The sequence below is a fragment of the Pyxicephalus adspersus genome, chromosome 7, assembly GCF_032062135.1.
Source record: "Pyxicephalus adspersus chromosome 7, UCB_Pads_2.0, whole genome shotgun sequence".
In the NCBI taxonomy this organism is placed as follows: Eukaryota; Metazoa; Chordata; class Amphibia; order Anura; family Pyxicephalidae; genus Pyxicephalus; species Pyxicephalus adspersus.
The window spans coordinates 75,103,886-75,120,217 of record NC_092864.1 but is presented as its reverse complement, the minus strand read 5'-3'; the positions used below and the strand labels follow the sequence as shown (position 1 = coordinate 75,120,217).

The following is a 16,332-nucleotide window of genomic DNA, read 5'->3' as shown; positions in this document are numbered from 1 at the left end:
TTCCCTCCAGCCTTGGAGAGCGTTAATAAATCAGGCCCAATATCTCACAGTAACACATTGGCCCTGATTTATTAAAGCACTCCAAGGCTGGAGAGGATACACTTTCATCAGCGAAGCTGGGTGATGGATTTCCTAAAAGTAATTTGCTATTTGTTAGCAAATGTTTCCAATTCTGGACCAGATCCATTCCAGGTTTGCTGGATCACCCAGCCTCACTGATAAAAATGATTTTTTAGGGAAACACTTAAAGCGACCTTGTAGTAGAATATGTAGTATTGCAGAATGGCATCTCATCAGTAAAAGATTTGATGTGAACAAACCAAAACCTTCTTGTGATATATTTACTATCATTTCTCAGCTTTCACAACTATATCTCACCTGAGTTTGCTCTTGAGTCCACTAAGCTCTCTGGTCAGTGCATCATTACTTTCAGTAGCCTCATCAAGCTCTCTCTGTATTTTTCTCCGGGCAGCATTGAGACGCTGTGTTTCTTCCTCAGCTTCCTCAAGTTGCCGTTTTAGTTGCTTCTGTTTGACAGCTCCCTTGTCAGCCTTAAAATAATATAAAGAGACAATTTTAGTTATATGTTGGTTTATGAAATAGGCTAAAACTCACAAGCTCCACACCAGAGGTAGGCAAACTCCGGCCTTTAGGCCAGATACGGCCTAGCCAGTAGTCCAGTCCGGCCTAACGCCCCTAGGTTTTTATTGTTGGATCCGGCCTAATTGAATTGTCCTGTTTTTGCAAGTTCCCTCGATGTTATCGAGTTCCCGCACAGTAACCCCAATTACCATGCCTAAAGAGCAGAAGCAATGCACAGCTACCAGTCTCCGGAAGGTTGACCTCGAATGTCGTGTCTTCAACCCCGAATGGACTGACGAATAATTCTTAGTCCAACGCGGCAACAAAGCCCTGTGTTTAGTGTGCAATGACACCAACAGCACTTTCAAGCGGTCGAATCTCAAGGGGCATTTCAATGCCAAGCACGCACACACACATACAGAGACTACACTGCGGATGAGCGGAAGACTGAGGCTGCTCATTTGCAATCACGGTTGGAAAAAACCTTTCCTTGGACACCTTGTTTCTTCTGGCCTAGTGTGCCTTCTTAACCTCCTGAAATGGCCTAGTAGTCCAAAAAGTTTGCCGACCCCTGCTTTACACTAAAATTATCATAAAACATATCAGCATCATTCTCTTACAGACCAACTCAGCTAAAAACCTTTTGTTTTACAAACGGTTACAAACGGTTACAAACTCTGTTAGATTTTTTCAATGTTTAGGAAATGGTTCTTATATATTTTACCTTCTTTCTGCGTGCCCATAGAGAAGCTGACCCCAACCTTCTTGTTCTTTTTTAAACTTATGAAAGAAACAATGGGGAATCTTTGTGTGCACTAAGACACTTAAAGAATCCTGACAGTGATTCCTAACTTATTTCACACTACTAGTGTAATAGAGAGATTTTAAACTCACATTGCAAATAACAACAGCAAATAACTCACATTGCAATAAAGAATAAGCAATAAAGGATAACTGGGATCCAACGTTTCTAAATAATTCAAGCTGCATTTGGATTTTAAAACAGGTATTTGCATTTGACTTTGTTTACAAACAAAAGTTTTTCTAATTTATGGATACTGGGCTTAGCTTCTTTATGACCTTCTTTATACCTAGCTAAGTAGAACCATAGATTTGTATCGATTTATATGCAGCAAAAATAACAGTCTACTACCCTGTTTCCCCGATGATAAGACACTGTCTTATTTTTTTTGGAAGGCCAAAATATGCTCCAGGGCTTATTTTCAGGGGGATGCCTTATTTACCCATGAAGAAGACTACAGTACACAGTTATTGTTCATGTGCCATTCATGTCCACTTCTGAGGTTATGTTTAGAATTCTGCAAAACTTTAAAAGTAGCTAGCACCAGAAATGTAAATTCCGAGAAAACAAACTAACAAAATTGATAACTATGCACCCTGTTCGGGACCCTCCAAAAAACTTTTCAAGAAAGGAATTTTTGGTGAGTACAAAAATACCTTGTTCTGAGTGTTCTTTAGGGGAAAAGCAGACCACTGGGTCTCAATAGGTTTGGGTGATCACAAAGCCATTTTAAAGACTTTACAGCCAAAGCTGGCCTCAAAAAAGTTTTCAATGTCCATTTGGTAACATTTTATGGACATGTGAACTAAGGATTAGATGGAGCTTTGCACACGTAGAATGCAAAACCTTACATGTTATTCTGATAGCTTTGGCAAAGTGACCAAAGTGAGTAAGTGACACTGTGTGATTCACCTGATAATTTGGTGTTAATGACACACCAAATGTATAAATAGTTCCTAAATGACTATATACCAAATGGGTAGTTACTAAGCAGCTATTCCACACTGCCCACCTGGCTTCCTGTTCTACTTGTTCCTCAAGCTGAGATATCTTGGCTTCCAAAGCAGCAATGCTAGACTTGAATTTGGACTTGACGGAGGTTTCCATTTCTTGTAGTTTGCTCTTAAGTTCTTTGTTCTGTCTTTCCAGCTGCTGTCGTGCGCTCTCATTCTTCTGTGCGGTGCTGCGTTCAGCTGCCAATTCGTTATTAAGTTGTTCTGCCTAAAAACAGAGAAAGGCAACTGCTTACTGTACTGTTTCTTGCAGCTATTCACATACTATACAACAGAACGTAAATCAGTATCACTATACCCACCTGCTGCACTGCTTTTCTCATTCTGTCACCCATTGCCTCCATGTTGCCCTGCTCCTCCTCTAATTCCTCCTCCAGCTGAGAAATTCTGGCTTCCAAGCGGCGCTTGTCATCCAGGAGGGATGACCTGCATAAATAAAAAGGGTTATTAGTAACTATACAATTTTTGCTTACAACTTTTACCCTGATAATGGATAGGATTTGTACAGCTAAAGTTCAAACTGATGATATCTGTATTGCTATTTTTTATACCTATTCAAAAATTGCCACAAATAAAAATCCAGCTTCCAAATGGAATTACAAGCATCATTAAAAACCACTTATCCTTTTAAATTGTCAGCGAAAAAGGGCAAGGTTTCTCACCTAGGCATGAGCGAGCGAGAATATTAAGTTCGATCTTGTTTGCATCATGCATCCCTGGAAATCCTCCGCTATCCCCGTACACTAGAGATTAGGTAACCTCTAGTGCCCCGGGGATCACACACTCTTCTCAATGAATGCAGCCACAGCTGCAATCATTGAGAAGATGTCCAATACAGGAGAACCTCCTGACATTGTAATATAAGTATCTATTACAGATTATATATTTGTTACAGATACAAATGTATCATTTGTAAGAGATACTTATATTACAATGTCAGCAGGTTCTCCTTTGCCAGGCATCTTCTCCATGATTGCAGCTGTGGCTGCATTCATTGAGAAGAGTGTGTGATCCCCAGGGCACTAGAGGTTACTTAATCTCTAGTGTACGCGGATAGCAGAGGATTTCCAGGGCTGCATTATGCAGCCCTGGAAATCCTTCTGTTCGGTGAGAGCTCGACCTCTTGTCAAATAAGAAGGCCATTCTGCAGCTGTGGCTGCATTCATTGAGAAGAGTGTGTGATCCCCGGGGCACTAGAGGTTACTTAATCTCTAGTGTACGGGCATAGCAGAGGATTTCCAGGGCTGCATTATGCAGCCCTGGAAATCCTTCTGTTCGGTGAGAGCTCGACCTCTCGTCAAATAGGAAGGCCATTCTCACTTATATTTTCGGTAAGTGAGAAAGGCCCGAGTCGCCACGAGATCGAACTTAATATTCTATTATTAAGTTTGGGGATTCACATTAATAAACAAGAAAAGGTGATTTACCTGTACAGGTTCATTAACATTTTTTCCTATTAGTCATCAAAGCAGACAAGCTTTTTGCATCATACTTACTTTCCAGATGCACTTCCTGCAAGTTCTTCTGCTAGTTCATCTTTCTCCATCTCTGCTTGTTTTCTTGCCCTTTCTGCAGCAGCCAAATCCTATAAAAATAAAGGTCATTATTAGGATTCTAGGGCTAGTTATAATGTTTCTGATGTTCTAATTGTCCTTTTTCATTACCAGTCATCTTTGAAAAGCTAGTCTATATATACTGTACCTCTTGTAGTTGCATAAGTTCAGCTTCTAAGCTCTTGGCCTTCTTCTCATTCTCTCTTGCAGTTGCAAATATTTCCTCTCTGGCTGCACGGGCATCATCAAGATCTCTTTGGAAGTCCTTCATCTGAGCCTGAAATTATATTTTGTTTTATAAAGTAATTTTTACCTTTCCATTTGAATTTATAAAATTATCAGACGGTCATATTTCTGCTTTTTTGTTTACCTGCAGCTTCCTCAGTTGTTTGATAGCTTCATCCCGACCTTTATTGGCAAAGTCCACTTGTCCTTCTAGATCCTTAAGGTCTACTTCTAACTTCTTCTTTGCTGCAGCTGCCAAAGTCCTCTGTTTCCTTTCATCTTCCAGTTCTGTTTCCAATTCATGCACCTTAAATACAAACAAGGGTTAATTCCCAGGAGATATGGGCTTATTTGTATCCAGACTTATGCTCATCTAAGTTTTGTTACACTGTTAACTATTCCAGTTACCTGTTTAACCAGTTGCCTCCTTTTCTCCTCATTCTGCTCATCCCTGCCTTGTAAGTCTCTTTCAAACTGTGCTTTAAGAGCTTGCATGTTGACTTCCAGTCTAAGTTTGGCATCTTCTGCTGCCTGAAGCTCATCCTCCAGCTCCTCCAACTGTGTCTTCATCTCTTCAACTTGTTGCTCAAGGCCGCGTTTAGACTTCTCCAAATCATGAACCTTTGTGGGGAAAAAAATCAACCAACCAAAAATTAAAGTTACAATTTAGAAAATATAAGTCTTTCCCATTCCTTAATTGCATAGCTTTTAAACAGTTTTACAATTCCTACCAAATTATTATTAAACAATGGCTATATTTGAGTGTCATTTATTCACTCTTAGAATAAAAAAAAAATTTACTTACATTCTTTCCAACATCATCCTTGGAGCTGACCAAGTCCTCCATTTCTGCCTTTAACATTTTGTTAACCCTCTCAAGTTCTTCTTTGCTTTGTAAGGCTTCATCAAGTGCCTTTGCAAGTGATAGAGCTTTGGTTTCCTTCTCTCTAGCCTCAGCCTCAGCTCTGTCTCTCTCATCAGCATATTTCGAAGAAATATTTTTCTCCTCTGCTAGCATCTGAAAAATAATAACAGTTAGCCAAATTGGCCTTGGATAAAAATCTTAAGCAGTAATTTGAACCCCGTGTATTGAAAATACCTGGTCAAACTTCTTCTGTTTCTTCTCCAGGCTGGACACAAGTTGGCGCTGATTGTCCAAGTCAACAACTAAATCATCCAGCTCTTGCTGTAAGCGGGTTTTGGTCTTTTCCAGTTTGTCATAAGCAGCAGCTTTTTCCTCAAACTGTTGTGTAATGGCCTCAATATCTCTCTGGAATTTCTTCTTTCCTTCTTCCATGGATTCTATTGTGGAAACATATTCTTGCAGTTTTCTCTTGGAATCTGAAAGCTGAAACGGGAGAGGGATGAACATTCAAGCTACTCTTTTGCTTTAATCTGTTATAAGTAATAACTGACCAATCATGTTTGCCAAACTTCTGTGCCTTATAAAACATTTATGGACACTCAGCACTACACTTTACACATGTGCTAATTTAAAATTGTCGTTAATACCACTCAAAGATACTTTCATATTTACCTTTTCAGCTTTCAGGTATGTAGTATTACATAAAGACTATTGTGTGAACGTTTAATATAAAGAGTCAAGCTTCCAATAATTATCGTTAGAAAACGAACGATTATGACCGATTAACGATTATGCAAGATTATATTTGAACGATTGTATTGTGCACAATTCTGTACATGGTGTAATGATACGATCGTTTAAATATAATCCACCAATGATGTACACACGCTGTAAAGAAGAAAGTGTATTGCAGAAACATGCACGATCACTGAACGACCGTACACACGAAAGATAGCGAACGATGGTCGGCCGATCAGATCTGCCATGTCGTTCATTTCCAACGACAATCCTCGTTCGTTGGTGTCGATGGTCACCTTTTTTGTGAAAGATTTACGGCCGATCAGTTGTTCATTTCCAGCGATAATTATTGGAGATGTGTACACAGCTTAAGTGTCTAAAATGGCATTCCTTGTACTTTAAAATAATAATACTCCCTCATTCAGCTTTCTTACTTACCATTACCATAACTTACCTAACCTATTGAAAAGGTAAAGTTATCAAAGATATGTATAATGGTTTTTTGTATATATTAGACTATGGTGGTACCTGAATATTTAGAGTTGAGATGTGACGTTCCAAATTCTGCTTGGCCTCTGTTTCTTCATCTAGCTGTTCCTGAAGACTATTCTTTTCATCTTCTGCTTGACGAAGCTTGGTGGCAACATTCAGCTTTTGGCGGGTCTCTTCTTGCAGTAACTCCTACAAAATGAAAGCCATTGAATATCACAGTAACACTCATGGAAAGTGCCAATGGCCTGTCTGAATTATGTTGCTATACATTTTCATTAATATATGAGCTTAAATAAAATGACTTGCCTGTGAATCCTGGAGCTGGGATTGTAAACTGGCAACATCTTTAGAAAGTTTAATGGACTTGGTCTCTGCTTCACTAAGTAGAACAGTAACATTTTCCAGTTCCACCTGCAGATGCATGAAAATATATTTAGTGAACGCTACTATCTGATGTCTGGTTACACACCAGTGAAATATTCTACAGTACCTGTAGTCGGTGTGATTTTTCTGTCAGCTCATTTCGGGCCCGTTCCCCATCTGTGTATTTAGACTGTAGCTCCTGCAGCTGAACCTCAAGCTTCTTCTTCTTGTGCTCTACATCTTGTTTGGCCTGGTTTAGCGATCTAATCTCAATTGTAAGATCTGAGTTCTCCTTCTCCAAACCTTGCTTGCTCTTTTCCAAGTTGATTTTAACCTATGGACAGAAAACACATACCCGGAAGTTATTTTGCCAGTGAATTTGATCTAATTTTACATGCTAATGAAAATGTCATACCCTTTTGACTTGTTCCAGTTGTTCTGTTATCTCCTCAACAGCTTGAGTATGTTTCTGCCTCATTTCCTGAACCTGGGCCTCATGTGATCTTGTTTCCTCTTCCAATGCTCTCTTCAGAACCGTAACTTCTTGTTCTCTCTTTGCTCTGTAGAATATTTTTTTATATTATCCATAGTGAATATACGCACAATACCATGTAACCCATTACAACAATCACAAGTTCTTAAGCTTCATACACACTTCCAATAATTATCATTGGAAACGAATGACAAATGACCAATCAGCCGAGAATCGTTTACAAAAAAGGTGACCAATGACGCAGACTAACGAGGATTGTCGTTGGAAATGAACGACCATCGCAGCGGCTCTGATTGGCCAACGATCGTTCACTATCTATCGTGTGTACAGTCGTTCAGTGAACGTGCATGTTTCTGCACTTTCTCTTTTACATGTCACTCCCTGCATCGTTTGATGATTGAATCTAGCGTGTGTACATTATTGATGGAATTATATTTGAACAATCGTATCGTTACAGCATGTACAGAATTGTGTACAATATGATCGTTCAAATATATTTGTGCATAATTGTTGATTGGTCGTAATCGTTCGTTTTCTAATGATAATTTTTGGAAGTGTGTACCTAACTTTAGTCTATCTGATTTATTCCCCGTATCATAAAAAAAATATACACAGTCCCACAAAAGCTACTATGTCAGCTGCATTTATCAAAAATATTATGTTATCATCCAAAAGTCCATTGTGGTTACTAACTCAAAAAACAAATTTTGTACCCTAAAAGTCTTGTGGCGATAATACAATTTTACAACAAATCATGAGTATTATATCAAATATAGAGATTTGGTGGATAATGGAATAATAAAGATTATTTGTAATGCCTAAGTATTTATGTGCCAAATATCCACACACAGGGAAAAACTGTACAAAAGTCCTTTGTTCTTGCCTAATGGTGCTCATTCTTGTTTAATAGCGCTCATATTATATAATTTAATTGGAAAGATTCTTTGTGGTATACGGAAGTCATCCACTATGAACAAAGGCATAGACAGATTATAAAATGTAAAACTGTTGTATGCCTTTTATGGATTTAGCAATGTATTTTATATCATTTCTAGAGACTTGGTGGGCAATGAAAAAAAAAAAGATAATTTGCAATGCTTATGTGGCAAATATCCAAACACAAACAGGGAACAACTGTGCAAAGGTTCTTTGTTCTTGCTTAATAGTGCTCATACTATATAATTTGATAAGAGAGATTATTTGTGGTACATGGCAGTCATCGACTAGGAAAAATGGCATAGACAGACTATAAAAGGTAAAACTGCCTTTTACGGATTTAGCATCGTATTTTATTTTGAATGTGATGTGCTTACCTGAGCTCTTGCTGTGCTGCCGTGCTGTCAAGTGTATCCTCCAGCTCTGTCTTCAAAGCTTCAAGTTCTTCACCCAAATCCCTCTTTTGCTTCTCTGCCTTGTTTCTTGCTGCTCTTTCTGATTCCAAGTCTTCCTGCAGGTCAGAGATATGAGCCTCCAACTCCCGGATTTTTTTCAATGCATTATTTTTCTGGGCAGTTTCATCCTCCAGCCTTTAAGGTATATAAATCAAAGATTAGCAATGGGTAAGGATTCTAAGTTTAGTTGTCAATAGGGATGAGCGGGATTTTAAAATTCGATCTTGGGCCATTCTCGGTTATTGAACATGTCAGTGAGAACGGCCTGTGTAAATTGGACCGTCTAGATTGAATTTTTTGGGACCTGCAAGAGCTGACAGCTCTGCTCCCCTGAATGCTTTTGCAGCTCTGTATTATGTGCTCTTGGATAAAGATTCTCTATCCAAGAACACAGGAGTACTGCGGCTGTGCTCATCATGAATGAATGCAGCCGTGGTACTCCTCCTGTCAGTGTGCGATCCCTGGGCACTAGAGGTTAAATAAGGGCTTGCCCTCATTTAACCTTTAGTGCCCGGGGATCGCACACAGGAGGATTCCCATGGCTACATTCATGAATGCAGCCGTCGGAATCATCCTGTAATGATTTCCTCGATCTTCCTATGAGTCCGCGAAATCGGTTTGCTGAAATTTCGCTAACCCATCGGAAGTTCGAGGAAATTTTCGCGAGATTGTCATAGGCATTCTTGCTTATCCCTAGTTGTCAACAAGACTTTGATAAAAGTGCTGCCATCACTTCACAAGTATATCATTTATCTCTGCATCATAACATATCATTCTAGTTTTATAGATTGAAAATAATGTCCATCCCCAATCTAATGTAGCTAATCATTTTCAGGAGTATAGGCAGCACAAGTGAATCCTTTACCAAACTCCTTTAAGATTACTTTACAAGATTTTTTTTAGAATTACAAGATTGTAAGAGGTATCGGTAAATATGTACATCAATATTTTTTTGGTTTTTATGTTTTTTTTCGGTTTTAATGTTACCTGGCAAGTGCAGCCTGTAACTCCTCTTCTTTTTTTGCCAGCTGCTGTTTGAGTTCAGCAATCTGTGCCTGCAGTTCAGCAATTTGTTCATGGAGATCACTAGATTCACCTTCTAGCTTTCTCTTTGTTTTCTCCAATTCTTGCCTAGTTTTCTCTTCCTTCTTTAGACGAACTAAAAAATATAACAGATGTCACTCATACACCAACCAAGAGTTGAATGAAAAAACATGTCACCTATGGTAAAGCTGTAGAAAGGGTCGCTAACTGATCGCTTTTTTTTTTTTTGTTTGTTTGTCTTTTGCTATTCTTATTAGTGTGGTATACCATATTTAGGTTCATTTTGGTTTTTATGAGGTTTATAGGGGCAAAGAAATGAATGTGAGCCACAGATCTATTATATATAAAAACAGTATATACACAGTATAAACAGGAATATAGTTATTACAGGCTTACGTCAAGTTATCAACTCTAACTAGGTCATTTTATTATAATAAATATACAATATATAAAAAATGACACAATACAGAATTCCTTTTAAAATACCACTGTCTCCCACAAAAAAAGACAAATTAACATATAGTTATAATGTATTCTATTTTAATATTCCTTATTTTTTAATATGATGCAGTTCTTCCTCATATAGCGGTTCATGCTACAATTCCCTGTTCAGCTTGTTAGAATAACCAAATCTACATATATTTCTCCATCAATCACTACAAAAAAAAAAAAAGAATTGTCATACCCTCCAGTTCGGAGATCATGGATTCATGTTTGTTTTTTAATTTAGTCAGGTTCTTTGCTTTTTCTTCTTCTTCTGCCAGGTTAGAGGTAAGATCATTCACTCTCTCTTCAAGCAATTTCCTTTCCTTTTTTTAAGAACAGAAAATTGTGGTATTTATTAATGTATTTGCAAATTATTATTTTTTGTAACAATTTTTGCACCTATTTTTGTATTACATGCCAATGAACCTGTTGTCTTTGTTTCAGCAGGTAATAAGGAGTAGTAGTACCAAGGGAAATCCTATTTGAGGGTGATAAGTTGTTGCAAAGCCTACATTTGCTATATCAAGAGGAGGAAGAAAGAGAAAGGCCGCTTTTTGTGGCAACAATCAAATAATTTTTACTTTTTAATCTGTTATAGTATTCTCAGCTACACACACATGGTACACTGGATGGAAATGTACAAGAGTGGTAAACAGTTTATTACAACACCAATGTTAAACATCACATTGGATGATATCATAAATTAACAGATTGTCTTGTTCACCCGACGCGTTTCGCACATTGGCTTTTTCATGGGACTTACAGAGACTTGTATTGGTAGTGGATAGTTGCTGGTTCATATGATAATAGTATTGGAGAGGAAAATTTCTTTAGTTGTTAGTCTAGATAGTGTGAGAATATAGCTGAATTTGATTATTACGTTTCCGCAGTTGGGATGACTTCTGTGGTAACTTATTTACCTTATATTTACTGTGCAGGGACAATTGAAACTTATGATTTAAAAGATTCTGATTTAGAGATTGTTGCTATTTAGTTGTGGCTCCAAAAGAGGGGGAGGTCCCCGGTATTAATAAATCCCAAGGTATCAGTTGGATCTTAGAGTATCCGTAGGAAAATTATATTAGTTTGGGGACATGTTTCATCATGTGCATACATGAAGAAAAGGACTACCACTCCTAAAATAAAAAGAACAACTTTCTCCTCTGGCCTAGTAGGACATGCTCTGCAAAACAGGGGATGTGAGGCACTTTCGGTATTATATTGCAGAAAGAAGGACACTTGACAATTATAAAATAACATTTGTTATTGCCTTGCACAACCAAAGGCTTTATTTTATTTCATCTATTATTAAAAGGTCTCTACCTTGGTCAATTTGTTGTTATGGTCATCCATTAAAAGAACATCATCCTCCAATTTTTTGATCTTGGCCTCTGCAGTCACTTTCTCCAGTTGCAGCTTCTGTCTGGCTGCTTCCTCTTCTTCCAGCTGCTCCTCCAGGTCCTGTCATAAAGGATAAAACATCATGACATATCATGAACACTTCTTTTAAACCAGGACATTAAATATAAATTGATTTTGTGATTTTTTTCTTTAGTTTCGTCATTTTGTACTTTGTCTAAGATTACAATTAACAGGTACCATTTATTGTCTTTTGGGTAGTTTTTACAAACTGTCCAATTTTTAAGCCAAATCTGTAAACATGAAATAAGTAGAATATATGTTACCACAAACAACTAAACAGATGTCACGGTTTAATTTCCATGCCTTTATTGAGGAACTAAATGTAATCAATGGAATATGACTGCAGGCCCAGCTCTGCGTGACAACGTACAGCGGCTCAGCAGCAAATTGACAGCAAAGCTCTGCTAATGTCACATAAAAACATGCTTTCCCTAGTGTAATCGGCAGGGCTGTTGGTGTATAGTCGAGTCTGGTTTGGCATTTTTTTAACAACTTGTACTACCTTTACCAATACTTGACAAACTTGCCATTTTTCCATTAGTGGGATGGATAAAAAATGTTGGAAAGCATGAATAAATATTGACAGAAAAGCTGAAATGAGCTATAAATAAACGGATTTGGGGGTAAAGTATTAAAATAAAAATTAAAAACATAAGTTTATTAACATTAAAAACATCATGAGCACAAATCAACCATTTACAGCAACAACAATCATCCTAAAATATATATTGAGAGATGATTTTGTCACATTGTCAAAAGCTTTGTTTATACAACTCATTGCTTCCACTCCACGCATTTCGCAGTTAGTGCTGCTTCTTCAAGAATTTTTACATATATATTAGTTAAACCAGTTTGGAGTGGCGCAGTGGCGGGACATATCGAGAGAAACTTCAGGGACCATCAGAAGAGTGCCTGGTAGCACTGTAATTTTTATTGTAATACTGTTCCTGCAATTCCTTTTATTTCTAGAGAAGTTGTGTGTTTTGTTACCAATTTTTAGTAAATTTAAATTTTAGCCTTTTTGGGATTGGGACTATCTAACAGTTTGGATCATTTTGGAACAACAATATATATCAGATAAGCAAAAACTTTAGCTATGACCACATTTTTTTTTACTAAAGAGGGATCCGCTGATCTGAATTCACCAGGGATATATAATAAAAAGCCAAGGCTTTTGGTGATGTAAGCAGCAATGGAAGGAACCTGGAGTAGTAATTTGCTGAAAAATTGATACCAAGCTTTTATCTTTTATGTATTCAATACAGTGAATTGTTGGCATATATTCATGCCTACATTTTTATATACTGTAGGTCAGGTTTAAAAAGCTCTTCCAGTAGCAACATAGAACATTATGCAATACCTGCATCTGTTGCAACATTTTTTTCTTCTCTGCCTGCATCTGCTGGCCACGTTCCTCCTCCTCTTCTATCCTAGCTTCCATTTCATGAAGAATCTCCTCCAGTTCTTGCTTCTTAGCTTGTAAACGTATCCTCATCTCTTCTGCTTCAGCATACAACTCTGTTTCAGCTTGCAGTTGTTCTTGGAGGAGATTCTTCTCTTCTGTAATCTGATGGAACAAACAATAGCGAGATAAAAAACTTAGGCTATCCTAATGCATCTAACAGTCACCTGATCATTTATATAGGAACACAGATCCGTTCACTGGAAAAACATTTGACTGGTTAAGCTAGTGAAAATGTTTATGTCTCCATACCTGTACATGTTTCATCTGTAGTTCCTTAAATTCAATCTCTGTTTTGTGGTATCTCTCTGTGACTAGTTTAAGCTCCTCATCCTTAGCTTGCATTTCTTCTTCTTGACGGGTTACTTGCAGAAGAGGCTTCACCTGAAAACATGATGAAAATAAGTGAAGGTCAGACCGCGCAAAGAAATTGTAGAAACCCAAGCCACAAAACACCTATCAATGGCAGCCAGACACTGGTAAATACCTGGGAGGGCATATCACCTCCAATTATGACTCCCTATATATTCAGAACTATCCACTAGTATTTAAGGAAACGTATGCCTTTTTTATAAATGGCGCTTTAAATCCTTTCTCTTTTTTTGGCCGAATTGCCCTGGTTAAAATGTGTTACCTAAGTCGCTGTACCTCTTTGCGACTCTCCCTGTTCTTGTCCCATCTCCAGTGCTTGGAAGACTGTAGGCTGCAACCTTTGATTTTATCTGGCAACATAAATGCCGTGGTTTTCATAAGTCTGTGCTAAGCTGAATGAGAGATTTGGGAGGTTTGGGCATCCCCGACTTCCCTAAATATTACTATGAATCACAATTGCACACCCTAACCTCTTAGAAACTTTGGAAGGCCCCAATACATACTAATTTTCTATTCCCTGGAATTCCTCGATTAACACTCCTGAAAGCACCTTGCTAGGTTCTATGCACTGGACCAGACATATCTGACTTCTTTGTAAGGATAGGTATTGACTTATGGCTTCAGCTTCCTTGCTTCTTTCTTTTCTTTACAACCCCCCAACTCCCGGATAGTCTTCATCATCAGATCAAAAAATCTTTTCCATTTTGGTCAGCTGATACACCTGTTGGCAAGGCAGCTTCTCCCTTCTCGGATTTAAGGGAGAAATTTGAGATTCCACATTCTTGTTTCTACAGTTATCTACAGTTACCAGGAATCTCTCCACCTTGACTCCTTTTGAACGGGTGTGTGCAGGAGGACCTTCCCAAGAAGGCATTGGGCCTGATTTATTAAACCTCTCCAAGGCTGGATACACTTTCATTGGTGAAGCTTGGTGATCCAACAAATGTTGTAAACCTCATGAATGAAGCAATGTTGTTATGAAGAGTGGGATAAATTCCTCCACAACTATGTGGGAGGCTAATAAAGTCACATAGAAAATGGTTACTTCAAGCTATTGAATTATGAGGTGCACATAATTTTTTACACATGGCTTGTCCATTTTGGATTATCTTTTGTTAAAAAAACAAATGGCACGGTGGCATCAGTTGTGTGTTGTCTTATATCTGAAGTTAGATCTAAGTAAGTTTGGAACCAGCCAGATCACTTTTTATTATGTTTTGATTTGCAAAACCTTAGAATTAAAAGAAGATACTTTCTTTTTCCCATAAAGGTATCTACAAAGTGGTTTCCTTACCTTAGTAAACAATCTCCACCACTGCCAATTTCTCAGCTTCAGATAAGCAGCGCAGTTTCTCTGAATCACTCTCATAGCAGTCAGCTGCTGTTGTCTCTTTGCAAAGGCCCTGAAAAAGCAATCAGTATTTTTAAAATTTCAATTTCAAGTGAATGCAACATTTTTGCTTGAATTACTTTGGGGCTTTGGAATTAATGGGGCATTTCAGTTTTTTTTTTTTAAATAGACTTGGTAGTGACCAGGACTGGGGATTTAGAGAGTGCAATTTTACAATAACCCTTCCCTCCTCCATCCATAACCATGGCATTCCGTGTTGGTACCCTTGTTTGATAGATACAATTATTAATCATTATTACATACATGTGTTTTATATAGCTCTGCACACTTATATGTATGGCATTTAAATCTTTTTGAAAAATCTAAGCATGCTTATGGAAATTTGCCCATGCACAACCACATATGATTAGTCTAGTTGTATACCGGGGTATTGCTCCATGTATGGCCTTTGAAGCAAAAGATGATTTAGATAATCTTTATAAATGCTTTATTCTTCTTTTTAATTTTTTATACAACATGTTTCTTTTAACCTTTTGTAGTTAATTATATATGCATTTTTCAGGTAATAAATTTATAAAGTAAGAAAGTCTATTTATCCCTCCCTCAGGAAGTAGTTTCAGCAACTACTATAGATTGCTTTAGGAAAAAGCTGGATGATTTCTAGAAGCACAGAATATAACTGGGTATTAAGGCTTTAAAGTAAAAGTAACAGTGACTGCTGATCCAGGGAAGTGTAGACTCAGCCTTAACATTGTAAAATTAGTTTTCATGTACAGCAAAAAAAAAAAAATGTTGCCATGTTGGGTATTACTTACTTTCTTGCAAGATAACCACGACTCTGAGCTTGGAATGCAATGATAATATCTGTTATCTTTAAGTCTCTTTCTTCTTCCAGGTGGGCGAGGACACCTGTTCTAAAGAATATCTTACTTTGGCCAATCCTATATAAATTAGTGTCAAGCTCCAAAGCTTTAAGCTAAAAAGAAAAAGAAAAAACACACTTTACATACATTGTACAATACATTTTGTTATCATGATATATCAATCACTGCCTTACAAAACAAAACATTAAGATATTGAGATATGAAGCAATAAAAAGTACTCCAAAGTACAGTTACTCTAGGTAGAATTATTAATGAAGCTTGCATATGCTATATATGTACAATTTAAAAAAAAAAACAATAAATGATTATTTAACTTTTATACTACCATGAGTATGCAGGCCTGTTTGCCATCCATAAAGCCCTTGGGGATAGAACCAGCAGCAAGAATTTCATATCTGTGACCAAAACAAAAAATCTTTGTATTGGCATATTTTAAAGTCGCAATCTAAAACATTTTTTCCATTGCTCTTATCTGTTACTTTGAATACGATTATCATACAGCTTTACCTTTGACGGAACTCCTGGAAGACAATCCTATTCGGGAATCCTTGACGACAAATTCTGATGCCTTCCAAGACACCATTGCACCTCAACTGTTCCAACACAAGGTGGGCATCAAGTTTTCCTGACTATTGAAAAAATAAATATTTTTTATTGTGTTATTTTCCAAGTAACATATTTGTGATAATTCAAAAAATATTTTAATAATTTAACTATATCTCAATGAAAGAAGTCTCATGAAAGCAGCCTTTGCTTCATTTGTTTCATATGGGGCATATATAATGCAGCAGATG

At 37.4% G+C, this 16,332-nt stretch overlaps 1 protein-coding gene and 1 long non-coding RNA gene across 2 annotated transcripts in view; both read right to left on the bottom strand.

The window, feature by feature from the left end:
* The window catches only part of LOC140335960 (uncharacterized), a 5,103-nt gene extending 4,566 nt beyond the window's left edge, over positions 1 to 537 (bottom strand). The window contains exon 1 of the long non-coding RNA XR_011921786.1: positions 379 to 537. This is a non-coding gene — a long non-coding RNA (uncharacterized lncRNA). The remainder of the gene's footprint in view (positions 1 to 378) is intronic.
* A 1,600-nt stretch (positions 538 to 2,137) lies between these two features.
* The window catches only part of MYH11 (myosin heavy chain 11), a gene marked incomplete in the record, with an annotated part of 63,312 nt that continues 49,117 nt past the window's right edge, over positions 2,138 to 16,332 (bottom strand). The window contains 22 exon segments of the mRNA XM_072418981.1: positions 2,138 to 2,605; positions 2,700 to 2,823; positions 3,894 to 3,982; positions 4,099 to 4,227; positions 4,321 to 4,482; positions 4,584 to 4,796; positions 4,981 to 5,193; positions 5,275 to 5,523; positions 6,307 to 6,459; positions 6,577 to 6,681; positions 6,761 to 6,967; positions 7,049 to 7,193; positions 8,440 to 8,652; positions 9,505 to 9,676; positions 10,247 to 10,370; positions 11,371 to 11,508; positions 12,830 to 13,036; positions 13,184 to 13,315; positions 14,598 to 14,706; positions 15,470 to 15,630; positions 15,864 to 15,933; positions 16,046 to 16,167. Of these exon segments, the coding sequence (XP_072275082.1) occupies positions 2,153 to 2,605; positions 2,700 to 2,823; positions 3,894 to 3,982; positions 4,099 to 4,227; positions 4,321 to 4,482; positions 4,584 to 4,796; positions 4,981 to 5,193; positions 5,275 to 5,523; positions 6,307 to 6,459; positions 6,577 to 6,681; positions 6,761 to 6,967; positions 7,049 to 7,193; positions 8,440 to 8,652; positions 9,505 to 9,676; positions 10,247 to 10,370; positions 11,371 to 11,508; positions 12,830 to 13,036; positions 13,184 to 13,315; positions 14,598 to 14,706; positions 15,470 to 15,630; positions 15,864 to 15,933; positions 16,046 to 16,167 (3,690 nt within the window).